The 27,829-nt window shown below is 39.8% G+C and overlaps 2 protein-coding genes across 2 annotated transcripts in view; one reads left to right on the top strand and one right to left on the bottom strand.

The window, feature by feature from the left end:
* Positions 1-22,554, bottom strand: part of LOC101738993 (multidrug resistance protein homolog 49) — a 53,164-nt gene extending 30,610 nt beyond the window's left edge. Inside the window, exon 1 of the mRNA XM_012694385.4 lies at positions 22,181-22,554. Coding sequence (XP_012549839.2) covers positions 22,181-22,279 — 99 coding nt within the window. The 5' untranslated portion in view covers positions 22,280-22,554. The remainder of the gene's footprint in view (positions 1-22,180) is intronic.
* The window catches only part of LOC110385999 (repetitive organellar protein), a 45,845-nt gene continuing 38,150 nt past the window's right edge, over positions 20,135-27,829 (top strand). The window contains exon 1 of the mRNA XM_062675331.1: positions 20,135-20,313. Coding sequence (XP_062531315.1) covers positions 20,280-20,313 — 34 coding nt within the window. The 5' untranslated portion in view covers positions 20,135-20,279. The remainder of the gene's footprint in view (positions 20,314-27,829) is intronic.

Here is a 27,829-nt window from a genome sequence, read left to right on the forward strand (position 1 = left end):
GCGAAACACTGCTCTTGCTAGGGCTAGTGTTAGCAAATTCTCTCAGGTCGAGCATGTGAGCTCACCTACCTTTTTTTTATTTATTGCTTAGATGGGTGGACGAGCTCACAGACCACCTGGTGTTAAGTGGTTACTGGAGCCCATAGACATCTACAACGTGAATGCGCCACCCACATTGAGATATGAGTTCTAAAGTCTCAGTATAGTTACAACGGCTGCCCCACCGTTCAAACCGGAGCCCATTACTGCTTCTCGGCAGAAATAGGCGGGGTGGTGGTACCTATCCGTACGGAATCACAAGAGGTCCTACCGCCACTAAAAATGTCTACACGATGCTAGAATAGCCAGCAAATAGGTAGTGAAAAAGAGAGACAAACAACTCTTATCCCGCGAAAATTAATCGTAGGTATATGATTCTGAATAACAAATTAACGTCAGCCTCCTCTAGTATTATACAAGATTTGTTATTTAATTAAACATTAGCGCTTTGTGATTAGTGTGAGATAATAATAGTATTTTAAACAAACAAGGAAATATGTTAAGAAGAGAACAATAGTTATTTTGTTTGTTATCAGTTAATTATCGTAAATTAAATTTGTATAGTACGGTATTTGACAAGAAAATAGTTATGTGGTCGGACTAAAACTGGCTCTGTCTGAAATATGAATTCTGTAGTCGTCGTGGCTTAAAGGATAAGACGTCCGGTGCATTCGTATCTAGCGATGTAACGGTGTTCAAATCCCGCAGGCGGGTACCACTTTTTCTAATGAAATACGTACTTAACAAATGTTCACGATTGACTTCCACGGTAAAGGAATAACATCGTGTAATAAAAATCAAACCCGCATAACTTTAATTTGCGTAATTACTGATGGTAGGACATGTTGTGAGTCCGCATATGTAGGTACCACACCCTGCCTATTGCTGCCGTGAAGCAGTAATGCGTTTCGGTTTGAAGGGTGGGGCAACCGCTGTAATTATATTGAGGCCTTAGAACTTATATCTCAAGGTGTGTGGCACATTTACGTCATAGATGTCTATGGACTCCAGTAACCACTTAACAACAGCTGGGCTATGAGCTCTTCCACCCATCTAAGTAATAAAAAAACATTCCTAGCGTTATAAACTGTTAATTAGGTTTTTAGGTATCAAATCAAATTACGTATTGATGTGATATTAATTAAAGCATCGTTTGAAAAACCCAGCCAGTTTGACTCAGGAAAACCGTCAATTTGTTGTAACACGTCACGCGTGACTGATGGAGAAACCTCCAATGCAGCATCGGCAATCTGATAAAAGATCACGAGTGAAAAACATCGCGTTACAACTAGGATAGATAAACTCATGAGTCTCGGGTAACATGCGGTCACAGTAGGACATTTACGTGAGAGCAACTATCTTCTTTGTCTCCACCTTATCCCACTAGGTGGGTCCGGCACAGCAAATTTTTCTATTCCATTCTCTTCTATCAGCCGTCATCTTAACACTCACCACTCCTCTCTCTCTCATATCGTCATTTACACCATCCATGTCATCTTCGGTCGACCTCTTCCCCCTCTACCTTGCACTACCATTTCCATACATCTTCTAGTCACATGCATCTCCTCTCTACGTATCACATGTCCATACCACGCTACCTGTCCGCTCTTTAGTTTGTTAATTACCGGGGCTACTTTCTTGCAACTATTTTGAGGTAAGATGCAGAAAAGTCCAATGATTGCGGTGGTCTCTTAGGTGTGTTCTCAAAGTGTCCTGCCATTGACGATATCAAAGCATAACAGCGGCAACTTGTCATCATACGTGCTGTAAATGAATCAGCGGACGGCTCATGACTCAGGAAATCTTTCCAAATGATATAGTTCTCATTGGTGGTAGGACCTCTGGTGAGTCCGCACGGGTAAGTATCACTACCCCGCCTATTTCTGCCGTGAAGCAGCAATGCGTTTCGGTTTGAAGGGTGGGGTAGCCGTTGTAACTATACTGAGACCTTAGAACTCATATCTCAAGGTGGGTGGCACATTTACGTTGTAGATGTCTATGGGTTCCAGTAACCACTTAACACCAGGTGGGCTGTGAGCTCGTTCACCCATCTAAGCAATAAAAAAAAAGTTTACTAAAAATATGTATATAACTCATGTTTATTTATCAAATAATGAGCCGTAAAAATCTCAGTGATTGCTTATTTGAATATTAAATAATTGGTTTTCCACATCCGATAAATAATAGAGGCCTATGGCACATATTAAAATAGTCGTTGTGGCTATCGAAATAAGAGTCGTTTTTCGTTATTCAATTGCTATAGAATATAGATTAATTTTATTTGGCGTTAACGCGACCCGACACGCACGTTTGACACACAGTTTTCGGTGTAAAATATACTTTGGAGTCTAAAAAAATACGATTTAATAATAAATAAGCCGTGTTAACTCCTGGTCAGAATTTGCTTAGATCGTGGACCCACATAGACATCTTCAACGTAAATGTCACCACCCATCTTCAGACGCGAGTTTTAAGGTTTTAGTTTTTACAGTACAACGGCTGTCCCGCCCTTAAAACCGCATTGCTGCTTCACGGCAGAAATAGGCAGGGTGGTGGTCCCGTGCGGACTCACAAGACGTCCTACCGCCAGTGATTACCCAAATTATAGTTTTGCAGATTTGATTTTTATTACACGATGTTATTCCTTCACCGTGGAAGTCAATGTTCACATTTGTTAAGTACGTATTTCATTAGAAAAATTAGTACCTGCTTGCGAGACTCGAACACCCTTGCATCGGTAAATACGAATGCAACGGACGTCTTATCCTTTAAGCCACGATTACTTCGAAGATCTTAAAGTTAAAGTACAATTAAAATTATTGTATCATCATCGGTGGTTGATGCGTATGCTAATTATCTTAATCTTAATGTCTTAGAGTCAGTTAGCGTTACTTTAACAAGATTACTTAGATACAGTTAAACTAGACGCGTCTTAAAACATTTAAGGCATTCGACTCCGTATGGGGATGATAACCTCTACTAAAATTCTGAATTCTCTAATAGAATTTTGAAGTCGTCATGGCCTAAAGGATAAGACGCCGGTGCATTTGTATGTAGCGATGCAACGGTGTTCGAATCCCGCAGACGGGTGCCAATTTTTCTAATGAAATACTTACTTTTTAAATGCTTATTGTAACACATTAATAATGTTTGCTTTCGAAACTACTTCGATCACGTGACAAACAAACAGCACAACTATATAAATCGTGTACGTATTTCTCTTTTTGGGGAGTTTGGGGCTTATGACAAACGGAAGATCTCCCACCAAGCGGGTGATATTGCTCGGTAGACCGACGATCCTAAAGTTGTTGTTCGGAACTTGTGTATATGCAAGCTTATCTTGAAAATGTCGTAAGCGAGATTCAGGCATCTGTCAATTATCTTGCGTTGTATGATGGCTACCCGCCACACTCTTCTTAGAAAACTCTAGCGGAGATGCAAAAGTTAAAATCCTGTGATGTATGAAACATTCCTTATATTCTATGTTAACCTACTTACTGTAAACATATACAAACTAAGTGTCTATCAAATATAGGGTAGTATTATTCGGACTCTCGGTGATTTCATTTCCAATATATACCTCCGACGCAACACCTTGTATAGTGTACTTTCTCGTGTAAAAATATCATTTAAAACTAATTAGATCATTTAATTTTAAACAAATTAAACAATCTTATTGTTGACGTGGACTTGGGGAATAATACAATGTTTGCAACTTAAAGGTTTCCTCATTGGAATGGCTTCTTAAGACTTTCAAGTTAACCCTATACTTAGAGAGAAAGAGAGAGAGAGAGAATACACTTTATTGCACACCAAAACACATTTAACGTTCAAAAACAGTCAGCAGACAGGTATAATTTTACAATAAATTGGCGGTCTTATCGCTAACAGCGATCTCTTACAGACAACCGTTTTATCTAGAGAAATTATGAAAAAGATAGAACAGGTCTTGGCCTACTGTAGTTAACAATATCTAGTCTTTCATGATAGACTAGATAATTACACACATTAGAGCTAATTTCATAAGCATTTGTTTTGTCTATTTATCTGTCAGTAACTTCAATGGGCTAATCTGACTTCGACGTGAGCTCACAGGGTTAGCCTGAAAGACGTTGTTATTTTTTTATTATTGCCTTTGTAGGCAGGCGGCCTAGCTGATGGAAAGTGGTCGCCGTCGCTCATGGACGTCAGCAATACCAGGGGCAGAGCCAAGCCGCTGCCTACTCACCTACCTGTGCACTACTAACACTAGCCTAGAGAAAATTCGCTAGCACTGGCCCCAGCAAGAGCAGTGCTTCGCTGAATCTACCACCGGATCGGAAACGCGACCCATTGAGAAGATCCGGCGAGATACTCAGTGGCCTGTGTCGGCGGAAAACTTGCTTAAATACAAGTTAGTAATAAAAACGTTTGGACTGTCTGTCTACCGAGCAATTTCACTCGCTCGGTGGAAGATATCTTTCTTGTTAACCTTCAAACCGGGTTGGCCGAACTCTCAAACAGTTATAAAGGATTCCTAAACGGCAGTCTTTGTCCTGATACAAAAACCAAACCTGTTTTTTTTTGCGAAAAAATAACCAAACGCACCAGACAAATTCGCGAAGACGTAAATTCGCAAAAGGTTACATCATGTACTTTAACATTCAAAGTAGTTCTGAATATATAACTACTTATACATATACATATACTATAAATACGGTAAAATACAATCGGTATAATTTAAATGCGAGTTTCTTGTATGTCCGTCTATTGATTAATGAATCAAGATTGAAATATTTAATTCAGATTTTTTAATTTATTTATTGCCTTTATGACAACGACCTCATGGGTTTCTGGTATTAAGTGATTACCGGAGCTAGGAGACATCAATAGCGTAAATACCGTGACCTACATTGAGATATGAGGTCTTTACCCTATAAAACACCCTTCAAGCCGACGCGACACATTTTCGCGGCAGATTTAGGCAGGGTGGTGGTACCTATCCGTGCGAGCTCACAAGACGTCCTACTCTTAGTAAAATGGCAGCAATAATATATATACTTAGTCTGGCCATAAATACTGTTACAATTCAAAATAAACAAAATATTACATTTGAATTTGGAATCTGTCATTTTTATATGTTTGCTCTTGGAGTTTTCTCATTTTGGCGCCAATACATTGTACGATATTTTGCGATATTAAAATGGAGTGGGGTGATAAAGAGAACCGAATCGCTGTGATTGCATTACACAAAGTAGGTATGGAGCCAAATGCAATTTTTAAAACTCTCCATATGCTTGGTATTAGTAAAATGTTTGTGTACCGGGCTATTAATAGGTGCAATGAGACCTCCTCTGCTTGTGACAGAAAAATATCTGGCCGTCCACGTAGTGTTCGTACGAAAAAGGTGATCAAAGCTGTAAGGGAAAGAATTCGAAGAAATCCTGTCCGAAAGCAAAAGATTTTATCTCGGGAGATGAAGATAGCACCTAGAACCATGTCGCGTATTTTAAAAGATGACTTAGGACTTGCAGCCTATAAGAGACGTACTGGTCATTTCTTAACTGATAATTTAAAAGAGAATAGGGTGGTAAAATCGAAATAACTATTGAAGCGGTACGCAAAGGGAGGTCATAGAAAATTTTTGTTTACGAATGAGAAATTTTTTACAATTGAGCAACATTTTAACAAACAAAATGACCGTATTATGCTCAAAGCTCTAAAGAAGCATCTCAATTAGTCGACAGAGTGCAACGTGGACACTATCCGACTTCAGTGATGGTTGGTGGGGTATTAGCTATGAAGGAGTGACTGAGCTATACTTCTGTGAAAAAGGTATCAAAACATCGGCACAAGTGTATCAAGATACCATTCTTGAGAAGGTAGTGAAGCCCCTTAACAACACCATGTTCAATAATCAAGAATAGTCCTTCCAGCAAGTCTGTGCGCCAGGTCATAAAGCTCGGCTTACGCAGTCTTGGTTGGAAACGAACGTTTCGGACTTCATCAGAGCTGAAGACTGGCCGTCGTCTAGTCCCGATCTTAATCCGCTGGATTATGATTTATGGTCAGTTTTAGAGAGTACGGCTTGCTGTAAACGCCACGATAATTTGGAGTCCCTAAAACAATCCGTACGATTGGCAGTGAAAATTTTTCCCATGGAAAGAGTGCGTGCTTCTATTGTTAACTGGCCTTAACGTTTAAAGGACTGTATTGCAGCCAATGGAGACCACTTCGGATAAGCTTTTTATACTTTAAATTGTTTTATATTTATGTATTAAACTAACACACTGTAAAAGTAATAAGTGTTATTTGCAATAGAATTTTTTTTCCTTTTCTCAGTATTTATGGCAAGACTAGGTATACGTTTAAATATATACATATACAAATTATACGCTTAACGCAAAAGCTTAAAATATCATACTATGTATATGTATTTGTATGTATGGTGGACATCAAGCTAAAGGGATTTTCTATCGGTCAACCAATGGTAATGCAGAGAATATGAATGAATAAAGGCAAAACTCGCATGAAATATATACAGGAAACCATATACGGAGTGTAAATATATCATTTTTTAACCGTTAAAAGTAATACAATAAGATGAGCTTAACCAAAAAACATAATTACATAACGATTCAAGATAATACCGCGAAATTAACTGATAGAATTCGCCGAAACGATTCTTGAACACGCATCGGTCATTAAAATTAAACCTTTAAAGGCAGACGAGGATACGGATCGTCTGGTGGAGAGCTGTCAACGTCGCCCATGGGCATCAGCAATGCCAGGAGCATAGCCAATAGGGCTATTTGCTGGTGGTTGGATCTCTTGTGATTCTGCGCGGGTACCACTGCCCTGCCTATTTCTGCCGTGAAGCAGTAATGCGTTTCGGTTTGAAGGGTGGGGCAGCCGTTGTAACTATGCTTAAGACCTTAGAACTTATATCACAAGGTGAGTGGCGCATTTACGTTGTACATGTCTATAGGCTCCAGTAACCACTTAACACCAGGTGGGCTATCAGCTCGTCCACCCATCTAACCAATAAAAAAAATAAAAATCTACCAGTGGAATCGCGATCCGCTGAGAAGACCCGGCGACAAGCTCAGTGTTCAAAACGTCAGAAGAAATATAATAATGGCATGCGAGAAGTTGTTTTTTTGGAATTTTGTAGCTAACAGTTTGTCGTCGTCGTGGCCTAAAGGATAAGACGTTCGGCGCATTCGTCTCTTGCGATGCAACGGTGTTTTATTAAAAAAAAACATAAATAGGTAGGTGAGCTCACGGGGCTCTGACCTCAAAGAATTTGCTAATACTAGCCCAGCAAGAGCAGTGCTTCGTAGAATCTACCAGCGGAATCGCGACCGAGAGAGAAGACCGCGCTGAGAAGATCCGGTGATAAGCTCAGTGGGCTGTGTCTATTGGTTAGTTCGCTCGTCGAACTCTGGTGCTTGAGGGGCCTAAAAGCACCGAGACCAATGGATGAGTAAAGAAATAAACAATACTGTACAGTTTTCGTGGTCACGCACGGAAAATCTGGTATGCAGAATGCGTGCTTCGTACGTACGTCGATAAGTCGTTTTAACATTGAACTGGCCGGACCGGTTCTAAGCGTCCAAGTTCAGGGCTCCAGACTGGTTGAGTCACTTTGCGAATGATCGAACGCCGCGGGATGGCTTTATTGGAGATGAGTCAGATTTATTAAAACAGACCCGAGTATTAGGTATTGAGATTACTAAGCTGCACCTAATCCCATTTTCTCAATGTGTATATCCACCTAATCTTCCTATTCTTAAAACATAAAATCGAATGTTCAGCATTCGCTTCCACCTGTTCCTGCGCTATCTCACTCATTTACACGTTGCAACGTATCTCACAATCCCTAAATGCCTAATCCTAATCATTCAAATAGTTATCCAATGATGACATTAATCAAATCCTAATAACGAACTCGGAACTCGAGAATAGGAATAGGCAGATTGGGATTGCTTGGTAAGTAAGGTATTGTTTGTGAATGAAATTAGGAAGATTATGTGGATTAGGTATTTGGATTAGGTATTTCTTCAGATTAGTAACAGGTGGACCTAGTATCTTATTTACCTAGTACGACCCATCTCTAGGCTGTAAACACGATGTCGCAACTCCGACTTGCAGACGAAACTTTTTGTTTGTTGGGTAACATGTTTTTTTTATTGTTTTATTTTCCGTCGACGATTGCCAATTGAGAACGTCAGCTGTCAACCAATTTGTGATATAATATAAGAATATTAATAATTATAATATTATTTAATTATTTCTCTCTTAGAGGTATAGGACGATTACAAACAGAGATTAACCTTAATTAAGCTCATTTTGAAAATGTCGTAAGCGAGATTCATGTATCTGTCAAATATCTTCTTGTGTTCTGTGATGGCTACCACCACATTTTGTTAGCCTTTAAAAGAGCTGAAGTCTGTACTAAGTTCAAATATGAAGTTGTAGTATTAATTTGAACTCTAACACAATTGTTCTGCTAGTAATTTTTTTATTTTTATTGTATAGATGGGTGGACGAGCTCACAGCCTGATATTAAGTGCTTACTGGAGCCCATAGACATCTACAACGCAAGTGCGCCACCCACCTTGAGATATAAGTTCTAAGGTCTCAGTATAGTTACAACGGCTGCCTCACCCTTTAAACCGAAATGCATTACTTCTTCACGGCAGAAATAAGCAGGGTGGTGGAACCTACCTGTGCGGACCCACAAGACGTCCTACCACCAGAGTACCTACTGGTCCACCGGCAATGTGTAAAATAACTTATATTTGGGCCTGTATTTATCAATGTTATGTAAGTAAGTAGATGGATATAAAATGAGAGACAAAAATAACACATTAGATTTGCTTCAAATCAACTTTATTAAGATTCACTATTAAGCTGCTTCCTTTGCGCGTTTCGTTTTCAATCTTATATCTATAAACGAACAATTCTTGTATATTAATATATACATATATAATCTGAATCTCGGAAACGGCTCCAACGATTTTCATAAAATTTAGTATACAGGGGATTTCGGGGGCGATAAATCAATCTAGCTACAATTTATTTTCAGAAAATGTTGTTTTATTCGTGTTTTCAATAATCAACTCTTCCCGACATCTATTGGCGAATAATAATATTATTTTTCTTAATTGAGGGCAACTAACCGCTTTAAAGACACAACAATATGGCGTTATCAAAAAAAAAACCGCGCAAAGGTCGGTCATCATCTAGTGCCCTTAATATCCCAAACTTCGTGAGGTGATCCTGATAGACCATTACAAATTTATATTCTCGGTCTGGATGAGACTGATAGTCAATCAAATCTACTTGACAGCGAGAATTAAATTCAGATGAAAGAATAGGTTTGACGACAATCCCTTTTTTATTTCTTTTTGTTTTTGCTGGAACGGTTCGCAAAGTTGTAGATATTGCACGCAACGCAATTATAATATGGATATGCAAACAAGTCGCAACGCGTTCACTGCCAGTAAAGTTTAAAGTTTAAAAGAGTTTTAAAGTTAAAGTTTTTTAAAGTTTACTTTTAGTGTAACTTTTTATGAATAAAGATATTTATTACATACATACATACATTCTCTGCATTCCCATATCGTCTTTTACACAGATTGCCATCAGCGCATTCGGTATTGTATAGAATGCCTGGGCAAAGTATAAAATGGAAAATATTTCGTACATTACCTTAAAGTTTTAGATATTCTATACATTGCCTAGGTATTGTATAGAATACCGTACTATACAGATTGCCGGTAACATATACACAAACACATATACATATGCTTACATAAATACATTGTTTATACAGTATTCAAAGGACAACAAAAACTTTATTAATTCACGCGTTTTTTTTTTGATACGCAACGTTAATTTTTTTCCCCGCTCAAACGAAGTTCAAAAAGATTTATTTTTTTCTCAATGAAACACCATTATTAACTTAACTTACTATCAGCTTGTATCTAATACAACCGATACAGGTTTTTAATGTGGTAAAACTAATCATGGTTCAACACGTGACTATTAAAATATTAAAATCTACAATCGAAAACACGTTTTTGCAAATTTGATGTAGACTCTTATTTCTTCTATTGACATGATAAAGATAAACTTAGCAGCAGGCAGGGGGCCCTCAAATATACTATTTGTCCGGTAGTATATTACTGAGTGCACGGGCACGCGATCCCGCCTTCCCTGAGCTACTATAGACCACAACCTACTTTCCCGTGGCTACAGTATCCTGTCCTTCCTACTCCTAACTCCCTCTTCTCCTCATCTCTTTAATACCCATCCCTACATGCGGCTCCCTCCCGCTTAAAACACAAAGTCTGACTTGGCGAGGAAGGCAACACAACGCAGATATGCATCGTGACTTGGCGGACTCGGCAGGTCAGCAAGGCAAGGTGGATGGCCTAGGGCGATGGTGGAGGGCATATAGTCACCGTCGGCCAGACACAACATCCAACCCCTTCTTCAGTCGTAGCGGTTTCCCGTTCCACTGATCCAAGAAGGGATAGGACGAGGGTGTGCGCCTGCGTGAGCGCAAACGTTTGCGCACCTAAATATATCCTGCGTATCTGACCGCTTCCGTTAATGGACTCCGAATAAGCAAAAGTCCTGTGGCGATGGGTAGAAGTAGAGAGGTCTAGCCTGATGTAAGCTAGGCTTTGTCCGATACCTGCACACAGGCGGTCTCGGGGGTGTGAGTACACACCGTGGTCGTTCTTGCGCTGCGAGTTTGGGGCGACGGCGTGGGTTCGGCAGCACCCGAGATGACAAAGCAGCCCTGTTTAGGGAGGCACTGCTTTCCCCGCTCAGCCGGGGAGGGGGCTAGAAAAGGTGCCCTAAAAATTGCTCGTCCCATTTAATAAGTGGTAGTAACCGCGGCTGCCACTGCATCAGTCAAATCGTGGTCGACGTTGCAAAAGAAATATTATAAAAACATCTATCATGACATTTGGCGCGTGGAACGTGAGAACGCTTCTTGATCGAGATGGCAACGCCTGCCCTGAACGCAAGACCGCCATAGTAGCTCGGGAACTTCATCGCTACAACGTAGATGTGGCTGCTCTCAGCGAAACACATCTTGCCGATGAAGGAGAGCTGGTGGAAGTAGGTGCTGGTTATACTTTCTTCTGGAAAGGTACCGCTGCCTCTGAAACGCGACACTCAGGTGTAGGATTTGCCATCAAGAATCACTTAGTAAAGCGATTAGAGGAGTACCCTGTACATATCTCGGACCGCGTTACCACACTGCGAGTTCACCTGGATAAAGACAATTACCTTAATGTCATCAGTGTATATGCTCCAACGCTTGACAAGTCTGATGACATTAAGGACAAATTCTATGGGGAAGTGACTCTTTGCCTTGACAGTATAAACGCCAGAGAGCAGGTACTATTGCTGGGCGACTTCAATGCCAGGGTTGGTCGGGACTATGAGGCTTGGCCTGGAGTTCTGGGTAGACACGGAGTCGGCAACATGAACAGCAATGGTCAGTTGCTGCTCAGTCTTTGTGCTCAATACGGTCTAGCAATTACGAACACTATGTTTAGACTTGCCGCTAAGTACAAGACAACATGGATGCACCCAAGATCCAAGCACTGGCATTTGATCGACTATGCTATCGTAAGGCAAAGAGATTTCAGCCAAGTGCAGATCACCCGTGTTATGCGTGGTGCGCACTGCTGGTCTGACCACCGACTTATTGTCACTAAGCTACGACTCCGCCTCCGCCGCCCGCGTAGATCTCCTATGAAAAAGCTTGCGTCTTTGGACATAGAGAAGCTAAGAGATCCTGAGGTGAGGAAGAACTATGCTGAAGTTTTGTCTAAGAAGCTGTTGCCAGTTAATGAGACAGGTGATGTTGATGCTGACTGGGGAGCTTTATCATCTCATATCATGGATACCGCTTCAATTGCACTGGGTAGGAAATGCTGTCGTAATGAAGACTGGTTTGATGGAAATGATGAAGTTTTGCGGGAGGCACTCGACAAACACCGTGATCTCTTGCGACAGCACAGAAGGCGTAAAGGAAGCGTTGCGGCGGTCAAAGCTAGTGACCTTGAACTGCGCAAGCTGTCTCGACAAATAAAAGACAAGTGGTGGCAGGACAAAGCTATTCATATGCAATGGCTCACTGACACAAACCAGCTCGGTGAGTTCTATAGCGAGGTGCGCAAGCTGATGGGTACATCCAACCATGCAAAGGTTCCTTTAAGGGCTCTAGATAGTAGGCACCTCTTAACAAGCAAGGAGGATGTACTAAGGCGCTGGGCAGAGCACTTCAATGCCCTGCTGAATGTGGATCGATCAGCAGATCTGCAAAGCATCGCTTTAATGCCTCAACTCCCTCTTGCCCTTGAGCTGGACGAGCCCCTATTGCGTGACGAGGTTGTTACTGCCATCAGACAGCAAAAAAATAAAAGGGCGGCTGGCGCTGACCTTATACCAGGAGAGCTGATCAAGTACGGTGGAGAGGATTTGCACACGTTGGTTTGGGAACTGTTTGTTCGTATGTGGGAGGAAGAGCGCGTTCCGGATAGCTTTAAAGTATCGCGCATAACTGCTCTCTATAAGAACAGGGGCGACCGATCTGACTGCGACTCCTACCGCGGTATTTCGCTCTTATCGGCCCCCGGAAAGGTCTTTGCTAGGGTACTCTTAAACCGCCTAAAGGACTTATCTGAAAAGATCCTGCCCGAAACTCAGTTTGGCTTTCGACCGGATCGAGGCACATGCGAAGCGATCTTCTCTGTGCGTCAACTACAAGAAAAGAGCAGAGAACAGGGTCGTCAGCTGTACCTCTGTTTTGTTGACCTGGAGAAGGCTTTTGACAGCGTGCCTCGCGAAGCCTTATGGTTGGTGTTACGGAAGCTCGGATGCACAGAAAAGTTTGTGGCGCTTCTTAGACTCCTGCATGACGACATGCAATGCTGCGTCACTGTAGATGGTGAACAGACGGGCTTCTTCCCCGTTACCTGTGGGGTGAAGCAAGGATGCGTCTTAGCGCCTACTCTGTTCGCCTTGTACTTTGCGGTCGTAGTTAGAGAGGTTCTACAAACTGTTTCCCAAGGAGTCCGCATCCGCTTCCGTACGGACGGCAGCCTTTTCAATTTGGCTAGACTTAAGGCTCGCACCAAAGTGTCGTATGCATTGATCACTGAGATCATTTATGCTGATGACTTGTGCTTCTTAGCAGAATCCCCAGACGGCCTGCAACAGCTGATGTCCGTTTTTCACCAAGCCTGCCGTAAATTCGGCCTGAAGATTAGTGTCAATAAGACGGAGGTGATGTCCCTGGACAGTCACGGTCACGAGACACTAACCATAAAGCTTGGTGAGGATGTGTTGAAGCAGGTGGATAAATTTCGCTATCTGGGGAACACTTTAACATCCAAGTGTGACCTTGATGATGAGATCAATAGCAGGGTCGGTGCCGCTGCGGCAGCATTTGGAAAGCTATATTCCAAGGTCTTCTGCTCACACGACCTTAAGTTGGCCACTAAAATCTCAGTTTACATGGCAATTGTGCTGCCAAGCCTCCTATACTCCTCCGAGTCGTGGTGTGTGTACCGCCGCCACATTCGCACTCTGGATCGCTTCCACCTTAAATGCCTTCGTGCCATCATGAAAATCAGATGGTCTGATAGAGTGCGAAATACCGAAGTCTTGCGACGTGCCAATGTTGGTGGCATTGAGACCTATTTAATGCGCCGGCAGCTTCGATGGTGCGGTCATGTATCACGCATGACGGAGGAAAGAGTGGCGAAGCGCATCTTCTTCTCTGAATTGCAGGATGGCAAGCGAAAGCATGGCGGACAACTCCTGCGGTACAAGGATGTCGTGAAACGACACATGAAGAGATGTGATATAGAGCCCTCTCAATGGGAGCGCTTGGCAGCACAGCGGCCAGAATGGCGCAGGATGGTGAACAGCAAAGTACGCGAGTTCGAGGATCAGCGTAAAGCTGACCTTGATTACAAACGCGACCAGTTGAAGGCCCGCCCACCTGCTGCCATAACCTATAATTATGAGAATGGCGTGCTTACGTGCCCTCAATGCGCAAGGAGTTTTGCCGCAAAGATAGGCTATATAAGCCATCTTCGAGCGCACGAGCGCCAAATCGACGGATAGGAGTCAAAGTGGTCGCCATGGCCGAAATCGGTCGGATGAATGAATGAAAACTTATATAAACAAAAGTACGGATGTTAGTGCCTTGTGGGTCCACACCACACGGGTAGGCAGGGTGGTGGTACCTACACGTGCGGACTCACAAGACGTCCTACCACCAATAATTACGCAAATTAAAATTATACGGGTTTGATTTTTATTACACGATGTTATTCCTTCGCCGCGGAAGTCAATCGTGAACATTTGTTAAGTATGTATGTCATTAGAAAAAATGATACCCGTCTGCGGGATTCGAACATTGCTACATACAAATGCACCGGACGTCTTATCCTTTAGACCACGACGACTTATAAAACTTCCTGCCACGAAGCAGTAATGCGTTTCGGTTTGGAGGGCGGGGCAGCCGTAGTTGAAAGTGAGACCTTAAAACTCATGTCTCGAGGTGAGTGGCGGAATTTACGTTGTAGATGTCTGTGGACTGCGATAACCGCTTCCACGTCCATCTACCGAAGTAATAAAAAAAAATTAGCAGTAATACAATTATATTATACCGACGCAATACTTGGTGAATCCACCAAAGCAATTCGGTTACCGGTTTTAAATGAAAAACGGACTTCGTTACAAATATTTAGACAGTTTTTTTATTTGCTTGTGTGTTTGTTTACGTGTAATGGAATCTTTTCAGACGTTATTTTCGCCGACTTCAAGACGACCTATTATTAACTTGACAATCCGCGCACGCGTTAAGGACCGATGACGATGTAATAATTTTATAACTTAGCTCATTAGAATTGCCATTCTAAGTTTTTTTGCGCTTATATGGGTGGAGCAGCTCACAGCGTACCTGGTGCTAAGTGGTTACTGGAGCCCATAGGCATCTACAACGTAAATGCTGCCACCTACCTTGAGATATGAGTTCTAAGGTCTGAGTATAGTTACAACGTACTGTTGTAGTAGTTACAACTATACTGAGAACTGCTCCTTCAAACCGAAACGCATTACTGCTTCTCGGCAGAAATAGGCAGGGCGATGGTACCTACTCGCGCGGACTCACAAGAGGTCCTACCACCAGTAATTACGCAAATTAAAATTTTACGGGTTCGATTTTTATTACACAATTTTTATTCCTTCGCCGTGGAAGTCAAGAGAATAGGGTTCGTGTTAGCAACATCGTCAGGTTTGAGCCCCGTGAGCTTAGCTACTAGTTAAGGTTACGCTGATATGGTCTCTCTAGACGTCTAAACCATCAGCTTAGGTAGGAAAAAAGGTTCTCTAGTAGTTTAAGTGATGACAAATTAAACTATAGGTATGTGTTGCTCTGTAAAACAAAGAAACGACATTAAAAGTTTATTTGTCGATCATTCTTTAATAACCAAACGAAATTATTTATTTAATATTTTTACCACTTGAATTCTGTAAAAAATATAATGTTGTTTTGCCAATCTTTTATAGCTGCTGCCGCCTTTTGACTTAATCAAGTCAACATACAATGACATTTGAAAAACCGCTCCATAATTCAAACATAAAGGAAACCTAGACTAAGTAGGTATTTCTAAGTATTTCTTTACATACAAGTTCCGAACAACATTCGGAGCGTCGGTCTACCAAGCGATATCACTCGTTCGGTGGAAGATTTTTCCTTTGTCGCTAACCTCCCAGAAAAATAATTGCTAATTTTACAATTTGCCAATTAAGTTTGTTTGTTATATTTTTTTTTTTTATTGCTGAGATGTGTGGACGAGCTCACAGCCCACCTGGTGTTAAGTGGTTACTGGAGCCCATAGACATATACAACGTAAATGCGCCACCCACCTCGAGATATAAGTTTTAAGATCTCAGTATAGTTACAACTGCTACCCCACCCTTCGAACCGAAACGCATTACTGCTTCACGGCGGAAATAGGCGGAGTGGTGGTACCTACCCGTGCGGACTCCCCAGAGGTCCTACCACCAGTAATGACGCAAATTATAATTTTTGCGGGTTTGATTTTTATTGCACGATGTTATTCCTTCACCATGGAAGTCAATCGTGAACATTTGTTGAGTACGTATTTCATTAGAAAAATTGGTACCCGCCAGCGAGATTCGAACACCAGTGCATCGCTCGATACGAATGCACCGGACGTCTTATCCTTTAGGCCACGACGACTTTTATTTTTCTACTTATAAACGTACTGTTTATAACATACATTCATTTATTTTTGTAACTCCTTGAAGCGGTCTCTTAAGATGTTTCTCTTGTCAAGCAATAAGGAAGATCAATTAACTAAAGAACTTACAAAGAATTTATTTTTTACTGTGTGAAAATGCTGTGAAAATGATGTCGTTATAAATCCAATCATTCTTAATGAACTTCCTATTTGTCATAAATTTTTAGCTATATAATTATTTATCTGAATTTATGGATATATATATTTCAGCCCCGCATGTCCCTGCTGGAAAAGGGCCTCCCTCTTTTTTTTCTTTATTCTTTCCTACCTATGCTGATAGCCTTGAGAGGCTATTTTAGCTTCGCTCATGGGGCTCAAGCCGGAGTGCTGCTAACACTGGCCCTAGCAAGAGCAGTGCTTCGTAGAATCTACCACCGAATCGGAAACGCGACCCACTGAGAAGATCCGACGAGAAACTCAGTGGGCTGTGTCTATGGGTAATTCCCTCAAGGTTCGTCACAATAAGCAGTCCTGCGTAGCCTGAATTAAGCTAGTTCCCGCGACTTTTAGTAGATCGTCGGCCTACCTCGTGGGAGACATATCCAGTAATCACTTAACACCAGCTGGGCTGTGAACTCGACGACCCATCTAAACAATCAATAAATAAAAAGCAGAAAGAATCACGTTCTGGAAAACACAAGGAAAAGGGTGCCCTAGACTAGTGCACGGTCACGTGGAGCGCGACAGGAAATATTAATTTAAAATTACATTACCGGGCAGAATCGATTACAAATTAAGGTTTCGCAAATGATTTTCACGAAACCAACCCGCATTTCCTTTTTCTTAACCTCCAAAAAGGCCGAATTCGGAAGCGAATTCTTCTATTAATTCGAAAGCATGCAAGGTTTGCGAGACAATCTCTGATACGTTTCATGATACTATTGTAGTTCTCTAACCCGGACGTGTTTGAGTTTTGTCAAACGATTGGATATTTTTTTTTTGGTGAAGTTTTGTTTCAAGGCCACGTTGTCACTCGATCCGGCCTTCTCCTTGCTCCGAAACAGATCACGATATTTTAAGGCACTCTGATTACGCACTGTCGAATTTAGAATGATAATTTTGACAGGTCAAACCCATGACGTTTCCCAAGAAGAAAAAGTCCTCACTTCATTGATGGGTGTCGTCCACTTAACGACTGTATAGTCGTCGAGTCGAGTCGAGTATCGAAAATAGATATCAAAATGAAATTAATTTTGAAAAAATAAAATTTAGGTACATAGCTATTTTGAAGTCGTCGTGGCCTAAAGGATAAGACGTCCGGTGCATTCGTGTTGAAGCGATGCAGCGGTGTTCGAATCCCGCAGGCGGGTACCAATTTTTCTAAAGAAATACGTACTCAAAAAATGTTCACGATTGACTTCCACGGTGAAGGACAACATCGTGTAATAAAAGTCAAACCCGCAAAATTATAATTTGCGTAATTATTGGTGGCAGGACCTCATGTGAGTCCGCGCGGGTAGGTAAATTACCTATATAGGATCATGGATGGCAGTAATTTAAGGAGCACAACCACAGTCTATTTCTAACGACTTCAAAACTTGATTGATTGATTGAAAATTGTTTATTGCACAAAAATTTGGTACAAATGCGAACTTAACGCCATGCAGACATTCTCTTCCAGTTAACCCTCGTTGATGAAGTGAAAGATTCAAGAAGTGCGTAGCTGTGATAAAGTTTAATATATAGCGATAATTTAAAGAATTATAGTAGACATGAGTTAAAATAAACACTAGGTTATAATTTCATTGCCAAAATAAATACATAGATACATACATACAACATGTATAGATAAGAAATACATATCATACAAATAAATATAGTTTGATTATTACAATTTACTAAAGTTTGCGTTCCTAGCAAAATTTTTATGTTTCCACGTAATTTATGAGCTCTCTCTCTCTCTCTCCAGTAGGCCTAACCACGGTCTGATCACTTCTTCTTCTTCTAAATAAGTCAGCGATTCCAGAAAATTAGAATTTATATCTTCGAACATACAATCTGATGGGAGTAATGAGAATCAGCCATGAATACCGATTGAAAATCAATCTGACTGATCGCTACCCCAACTTCCAGGCTCCGATTCGTGGCTTCCAGATGTTTCTTCACTGCAGCTTGATTCAAAACCTCGTGTTTACTCTTTTCCTCTTCTTTTTCTCCACTTTATCCCACTAAGTGGGGTCGGTACACCTAATTTTCCTCTTCCATTCTCTTCTATCAGCCGTCATCTCAACACTCACACCTCCCTCTCTCATATCGTCATTCACACACTCCATCCATGTCTTCTTCGGTCGACCTCTTTCTCCTCTACCTGGCACTACCATTTCCATACATCTCCTAGTCACATGCATCTCCTCTCTACACATCACATATCCATGCGACGCTAACCGTCCGCTCTTTAATTTGTTGATTACCGGGGCTACTTTCACGCTTCCTCTGATATAGTCATTCTTTATCTTGTCCATTCTTGTCACTCCACATGTCCATCTCAACATTCGCATCTCTGCCGCATGCACTCGTGTTTGCTCTTAACAAAACAAATTTGACTGTTGACTGTGCCGGTTTTTTTGGAATTGACAATTACATTACCACCATAATTCAAATTTAATCGCGGTTTAATAGTTAGCAATTCCAGATTATCGTTATCTACATTTAAATGAATTTTTAAAAGTATTTTTTTATTTCTTCAAATGTTAACTGACCATCATTACTATTTATTTTCTGTATAACTAATAATATGTTGATGTTACTTTCATAGCGAGATTTCAAATGTTAACAAAATAGATACTCTAAAACACATTGAGAGCGACGTGGAAACCTGTTCAAATTAAACTTTAATTCTCATTTTTTCTCAATCTATTTTTTTCTCAAAAATTGTGAATCATAGAGGAAAAAGTGTAAGAACGTTTTTTGTAGACGATTCATGATCTACATTTTTTGTCTCAACTATATTTATCACAAAATTAACCGTTTCGCTAAAAAAAAATCCATGTTAGCGAACTTCGACATTGGATATGTTCAATCAATGGGGTCTTTTCGCAATTTCATTATAATGGTATTCTTAATATTAAGGCCAAAGATTCAGGTGCTTCGGAATTTATACGAGCATACCCCTAATTTTCGGTTTAATTTGACCTGGCTATTGGCCATGTCGCTGCCAGTTTCTTGGTAATTTAATTTTACCACGATGACCGCGGGATCATTTTTGAGGAACTTTTGGCCAGCGCGTATGAATGAACTTTTTTGAGGCAAGATTGGACTTCTATGTGGTGCGCAAAATACGTGATAGGCTTCACAAAAGTCCGTTTATGAATATACCCATAACATAGCAGGTAGTAGTCGCGCATGGGGCTTTTAAGCTGCATAACGCAGTCAAGATATTAGCAAAACATTTAAATAATCTATTGCTTGAATTAAAAGTACTGTTGTGGCTTAATCTTGTATTTCTTTGATCTCATCATATTATTTCCGAAGATTTGAATATTAAGCGGTTTACTGATGACAAAAAAGCGATGGACTTTAGCGTATAAATAAATAGCTTTAATTATGTCTACATCTCGTGAAAGCCTAAGAAAATATTATTAATAATCTATTGCTCTGTTTCAACAAAACTATTTAGCGGCTGGCGTGCAATTCAAAAATTCTATATACATAAAAGTCGACGTAAGCTTATACATACACTTCGAAAGGTTTCAGTGTGGACTCTCTTTTGTACAAAGTCAAATAAAGTGTCAAAGTGTCAAATCAAGAGCTTATATTGTAATTCGAACTTACAGTCCGCCATCGTGTAGGATATTTTAATAGCTATATCATATTTTTGAAGTGGAAACTTCTGTAGCCGTGTTAATCACTTTTTGGATGGGTGAAATCTTGTGAGTTCGCGTCACCGACATGCGTAATACCTTGGATATACATACCTATACAGGTGACGTATTCTGCAACATTACTGTTATATTTATCTTTACAAATAAAATTGAATGGAATCAGTAAGAACTTTAATTGTGTATTTACTGTAGATTGTTCAAATAGTGTTTGAGTTTGATAATTATCTTAATTGTTCAATTGTATAATGAGTATATAGTCACAACAGTGAGTACTACATAAAGATAATATTTTAAAAAATTTTTTAATAATTTTACTACTAATATTTTTAAGTTGAAAAAATTACAAAAGTCAAATTTCTTCTTGTTTTTCTCCACCTTATCTCACTAGGTGGGGTCGGCACAGCAAATTTTTCTCTTCCATTCTCTTCTATCAGCCGTCATCTCAACACTCACTTCTCTCTTTCTCATATCGTTATTCACACACTCCATCCATGTCTTCTTCGGTCGACCTCTTGCCCCTCTACCTTGTACTACCATTTCCATACATCTCCTAGTCACATGCATCTTCTCTCTACGCATCACATGTCCATACCAAAATCGCTCTTTCAAAAACGTTCTTTCTTTCAAAAGTCAAATTTGAATACTAGAATTCTGAGTTATAAGTTTTTAGTTTTATCGACATTCCTTATGAGGGGCAATTTGTTTTTCAATATTTGAAGACATTATGTAATTAATCTCTTTCGTAAATGTAAACTAGAATAATAAAAAATACGATATGATTTATACATTTAGGTATACAGCAGGTTCCTAACGTAGTATCTTAAAGATTTTCCTTGTATCAAAATCGGTTAATAAATTTGACATAATATGCTGATTTATCAATAAAATATTGAAAATACGCCCCGCGGTTTTACCGTGAGGATAAAAAGTGTGGTATTAATTGAAATTTATATTGACAGAGGCCAAATAAAGACCTCGCGAGGTTGTACCGCTGTTTCGCTTGTCACAACCACTAACTAGGAAGGGTAGATCAGGTGAGTTACGAGGCAATGGAGACTGGTCCCATTTATGGCTAATGGTTAGTGTCGTGTGCTATACCAATTTCCAAGTTTCGTTCGGTAAGTTTCTAATCAAACATTTGCTCGAAGTCTGTGTGTGTTTGTTTTGAAATTTTTGATCTAAATGAACGATTAGATTTTCTTTTTTATTTATTTTTCCTACTTATGCTGATAGCCTTGAGAGGATATTTCAGCTTCTCCTTTACGTGTAGGTGAGCTCTCGGGGCTCAAATCGGGAGTGTTGCTAACACTGGCCCTAGCACGAGCAGTGCTTCGCAGAATCTACCACCGGATCGGAAACGCGACCCACTGAGAAGATCTGGCGAGAAACTCAGTGGGCTGTGTCTATGCGTAAGTTTAAGACTCTTGAAACGATTCAAGAGTCCACGTATGTCATGACAGCTCTATTGAATTAGCGTCTATTAATCATCATAATATCAGAATATAAATTATATGATTGATTTTAACTATACTGAGGTTTTGAGAACTCTAGGGCGCTGTTCGCGTTTTACGTAATAGAGAACGTTAAAAAACTCATAATAAGCACAGTGTATTAATGTTGTTTAACGAGGGGTGAAATGCTATTTGGTTTAAGCGACATTTCGCTTAGCACGCGACATTTATCTTTGTAATTATTATAGGTCCGTTTTATTTGGTATTAGCTTCAACAGTTCGATGTTATTAATTAAACTTCAATTAAGTTTGCTCCATTTGAATAGCTGAAGAAGTTGTTGATGTCTATGGGCTCCAGTAACCACTTAACACCAGGTGGGCTGTGAGCTCTTCCACCCATCTAAGTAATAAAAAAAACCTACCCGTGCGGACTCATAAGACGCCCTAAAAAATTTTTTTTTTAAATAATAATAATAACAGCAGCATTAATAATAATAATAGCAAAATTAGTACTCACCAGATCCAAGAACCCGATTCCCACATCCTGTTTCTTCTTAACGCCTATATCGTAAGCCTTGCCTTTATGGCTAACGAAACGTTTGCTTTGTCCCTTCATCACTGACGAGAAAAAAAAAAGAACTGCACTTTTCAAAAATCGAATCCGAACACGCGATTTTGAAGAAAAAAAAAGTGAACTAAAGCGTCGCGTCGGCTTTCAAATATCTAATTTCAATAAAAGAACGCTATCAAATTTTTTGAATTTCTAAAGAATTCTATTCGATTTTAACGTTACTTTTAACTTAAATTGTTACTATTTATTTAATTATTTATAATAATATTTAGTGCAGCTAAACGCGTCCTCTCCGTTGCAAGACGCGCAACTGACTAACCGTCCGGTAAAGTGTAGACCTACATTTATTGTTTACTAAAATTTTACCTCTTCAATGATCGCGGTGGGAAATCCCTCATCGGGCTTTCTAATATATCTTTTCACTGATTTGCCGGCGTCATTCAAGTCGGAAGTATTGAGACAAGGTAATCTTGTCGGGGGACACGAAGGAGGGTTGGGGGGGGTGATAGCTGCTGTCTACATTGGATATTAGCTATGGAGAAACAGTTAAACTTCTTTTTTTCCTACCTAAGGCACCTTGAGAGGTTATATAACAGGGTATATATATCATCTGTAACGAATAGGTGAGCTCAAGAGGTTCAAACCCGGAGGCGTTGCTAACACTGGCCCTAGCAAGAGTAGCGCTTCGCAGAATCTACCACCGGATCGGAAACGCGACCCACTGAGAAGATCTGGCGAGAAACTCAGTGAGCTATGTCTATGGGTTAATTTGCTCGCCTAACCCTTCGTCGCGAGCGACGGGTTCGACGAGGACGATGACCGGTGCTTGGGGTACCTAAAAGCACTGTTAGTGGATTGGGAGGATCCGAAATGACGTGTAAAACTAAACTTCTGTCCTCCCTGTTCAACCCTAGTGGAATTTTTAAATGTGTTTGCTTAAAATATGTGTCGCGGCGTGAAATGTTATATGGTTTATGCGACATCTCGCTTAACGCGCGACATTTATCTTTGTAATAATTAAAGGTCCGTTTTATTTGGTATCAGCATCAATAGTTCGATGTTTTTAATTGAACTTCAATTACCTAAGTTTACCGTATTCTTGAATAGTTAAAGAAGTTTTTTGTTGTGATAATTTATCCAAATGCTTAGATATTAAACTTTAAATGGATCTCCTGTATAGTTGCAAAAATTTCTCTTAAGCCCAATAAGCTTTCACGTCTCGATATTACAATATCACAATGCATCACTATCACTGTCTTCCCGGTTTTGTGGCTGTCATTTGTTTTGGTAATTTTAAGGATGTTTCAATGATACTATGCACTTATTGCTGTCTGAAATAAAATAAATCATTCATTCATTCAATCATTCATTCATTCATTCATTATTATCATCTTAGGCCTTACAGCCCAGGGTGGACCTTGGCCAGGTCCAGTATGTCTCTCCAGACTGCTTGCTCTGTTTAGGGCTTTCTCCTTCCAGTTCTTGATACCGATAACTTTGAGGTCGTGCTCTACGCCATCTAACTGGAGTTTGGGCCTGCCACAGCATCTGCGGCCCTCTGTTTTGCCACAGAGCAGTTTTCTTGGCGTTCTCCATTCGAACTGCATGTCCTGCCCATCGTGGGCGTCAAAATTTTATAGTTTTATCCTTGTAAATATCATACAAACCCGTAGTTATAGCGTTTTCCATTATTTCATATCCTTATCATATCCGTCTTAAGCTTTTACGTTCGTACATTCGAGGATGTCGGAGCTCTCAAAATGTGTATCAAAATTTTAAGCTATTGCATAGCTTTTATCGCGGGCTTTGAGCGCGGCGACCGAATCAAGAAATTCCGTAACGAAAATAAAACCTAACACCCCCACTCCGCCTACCATGTAGCTCGCGTTCAACACATTCACACGTTGAGCTTGTGTAGTGTTTGTGAATAACCGCACAGCATGCGCATCATGAAAAGTCTGGTCATCTCTCTCTCGCGCGGTCTAGCTTATGAGTGTGAAGGGGACAGTTTTGCTTTTGTTAATGTTTTTATATATAGCGTGGTCTTATTTTATTATTGTTTTAATATTAAATTATTATTGCCTAATTATAATTGCATAAGTTGATAAAAAATGCTATGCAATAGCTTTACCGCGGCAGTCCCCGAGCGCCACACGGGTTTTTTTTCCCTATAAATTTGTTTCGATTTTTTGAAGTTTTTCCTGTTAAAAAATACGTGTTGTAGGTAAGTAAGCATTTTAATAAACCACTTCATTGATTGTCGGGAGGACACGCTACTTCGGCCGATTGGGTATCACATTTAGACACACATAGAACAGCTGCTTTTCGGGGAGCGTTTAAATACGCAGCTACGCATTGCTGGAACGATCTCCCACCACCTATTCGTCACATTGTAACAAAGCATGGCTTTATTAATCGTTTAAAATCATTTCTTTTGGACTCACAAAAACTAATTTAATTTGTAGTATTTATAGTAACTAGTTTAATCCTTGCTTGTCAAAATTTCCTTATATTAAAGTTTTTTTTTTAATGTACAAGTGTAAATGTTATGCTGCTTGCCAGTATTAGTAATAGTATTATCGGGCTTTATTTTATTTTATTTTATTTGTTGTTTCGTTGTAGGCTGCCCACAGGTTGTTATTACTGTGTGCTTATTATGTTTTGTATTCGATTCAGCATTTAATTTCATTAATTTGATTTTTGTTTCTTAAATTTTTATAATTTACTAATTTTACTAATTTATACCATATTCTAAGTCTGTACACACATACCTAGACTTAATTCCCGCAAAGAACCAAAGGGAAACGGGGGTGACTGAAAATCAGCGCTGTTCGATTTATCAACCTTTAACAGCAATAGCCGAGTCACCTCTTTTTTTTGCCTTTTTCTCTTTTTTTTTCTTTTCTTTTATTTGTATTTCATTTTATTTTATTTGATGCGAAAGGCAATAAATGATTTTTATTATTTTATTATTATTAAGAAAATTAAGGAGACACCATTTTCCTTATTAACTTCAGCGTATGGTATTCGAATACTTTGACACAGTGGCTTAGCTGTACCTCTGGTATGCTGACGTCCATGACCGACGGTGACCACTTACTGCCAGGCGGGTATGCTACTCGTCTGTCTGTCTACGAGGACCGTTATACTAATATTATAAAGAGGAATGATTTGTTTGTTTGTTTGTATCGAATAGGCTCCGAAACTACTGAATCGATTTGAAAAATTATTTCACTGTTAGGTTAGGTTAGGTTGTTAGCTTGTTAAGAAGCTACCTGCTACACTATTTCCGAGTGACATAGGCTATAATCTTTTTTGAAAAAAATTAGAGATCCTTACTAAAACTCCAATAATGTAACCCAAGGTGTAAAAAAAATTACCTGAAATATTCTTTACATCGCGTGCCCGGCGAAAATTATTGATGATAAAATAAAATAATGTACTATGACTTTGTATAACACAATACTATTTACAAAAAGTGTCGCGACAGCATATGTCTAATTATTATAGTTATGCCGCAATAAGAGTTATTTTATTAAAAAAAATAAAACAACGTTAAATATCGTTGAAATTTTTGTTTGAAAGACCCGAGCGGAGCCGGAGCGGGCCGCTAGTTAATAATACGCACGTTTTTAGTTAAGAATGTTTGTACATCTTTGATTCTTCAAATATATATCCGAGGGGTGCAAAGCTATTTGGTTTAAGTGACATTTCTCTTAATACGTGACTTTTTTTTTATTGCTTATATGGTTGGCCGAGCTCACAGCCCACCTGATGTCAAGTGGTTACTGGAGCCCATAGACATCTACTATGTAAAAGTGCCACCCACCTTGAGATATAAGTTCTAAGATCTCAGTATAGTTACAACGGCTGCCCGGCCCTTCAGACCGAAACGCATTACTGCTTCACGGCAGAAATAGGCAGGGCGGTGGTACCTACCCACGCGGACTCACAAGAAGTCCTACCACCAGTTCAAATACAAGACATTTATCGCGCGTAATTAAAAGTCCGTTTTATTTGGTATTAGCATCAACAATTTGATGGTTTTGATTAAGCTCCATTCAAAGCTGAAGGAGTTTTTTTGTTATGAAATATTTTTCCAAAAGTTTAAACATTAAATTTCTCTCCTGTAGAGTTCCAAAAATGTTGCTTATACCAAATCGCCTTTCACCCTTCGGTATAGTTCGTATTTCCCATATTTTAAAATTTAAAGTTATTAACACTAATTACTATACCATTGTTATCATCAGTTATTTGAATGGAGTAAACTTAATTGAAGTTCAATTGCAAACATCGAACTGTTGGTGCTAATCTATACATATAAATAAAATTGGAGTGTCTGTTTGTAATATTGAAATAACCGCTTTTTACTACATGCATATGAATATATATACGGTACATACACCAAAATAGCATTTTTTACAATTTTTGTCTGTCTATCTGTCTGTCTGTTTGTTCCGGCTAATCTCTGGAACGGCTGGACCGATTTTGACGAGACTCACTCATAGGTAGCTGATGATATAAGGAGTAACTTAGGCTACTTTTTTTTAGACTAGCTTCGCCCCGCGGCGTCACCCGCGGTACAACAATGATCGCAGGTAACATCGCGGGACTCTGCTATCAATAATAAAATTTAATGTTTCTGAAGCGAAGCGAGGGCGAGTCGCTAGTTACAAATATAAACGTCGCGTATTAAACGAAGTGTCGTTTAAGCCAAACAGCCTTTCACCCCTCGATATAACGCTTTGTTTGCTTATTACAGTTTCATTTTTATAAATGAACTACACGTAAATTAATAATATCATGTACATAGGCAACAAGCTTTCGATGTGTTAGTGAATCATATAAAAAAAATTATACTGTTTTATTAATAGATTCGTAAGAATTAAAAGACGTAAAATATAATTGACGCTCCGACTTCGTATATTAAGGAGATCTTATCTTATATCGTAATGGTATAAGGTTTTCTACTGTCATTCAACCGCCAGAAGGGTTCATGGTTTGTCTGGAGATGACTTTTTTTTCCTACCCATTCTAGTAACTTCGAGGGCTCATGCTAGATTCTGCGGACGAGTAGGTGAGCTCAGGGGGCTCAAACCTTTTCCTGAGCGCACAGACCGCGGTCTAAATGCCACCAGAAATAGTATCGAAAAGTTTATGTAACCTTGCGTTAGACTTAGATTGACTCGGTGGCGTAGTAGCTAGCAACACGTCACTGCGGATCCTCTCGATCCATTAACGTTGCTTTTAGGTACCCAAACACCGGCCACCGTCCTCGCCGAGCCCGTAACTTGCGACGAAGGGCTCGACGAGTAAATTAACCCACAGACAATGCCCACTAAGTTTCTCCCTCTCCCATCTAACCAATAGAACAACAAACCGTGATCTTCTTCCTTTTATCATTGAAGTTGTTCCTGAACACGTCCTAAGTTCTCATGGTATTAATAAAACTAGAGGTCCAGCAGTAGTCGAAATTCGACTATAATTATTGGAATTGTAAGTTTGTACACTATTATGATTGTATTTTATACTTCTATAATTAAAATTTTCGCCAAGACTACACTATAAAAAATATTAACAAAGACAAACAATATT

Source organism: Bombyx mori, chromosome 23 (assembly GCF_030269925.1).
Source record: "Bombyx mori chromosome 23, ASM3026992v2".
Classification (NCBI taxonomy): domain Eukaryota; kingdom Metazoa; phylum Arthropoda; class Insecta; order Lepidoptera; family Bombycidae; genus Bombyx; species Bombyx mori.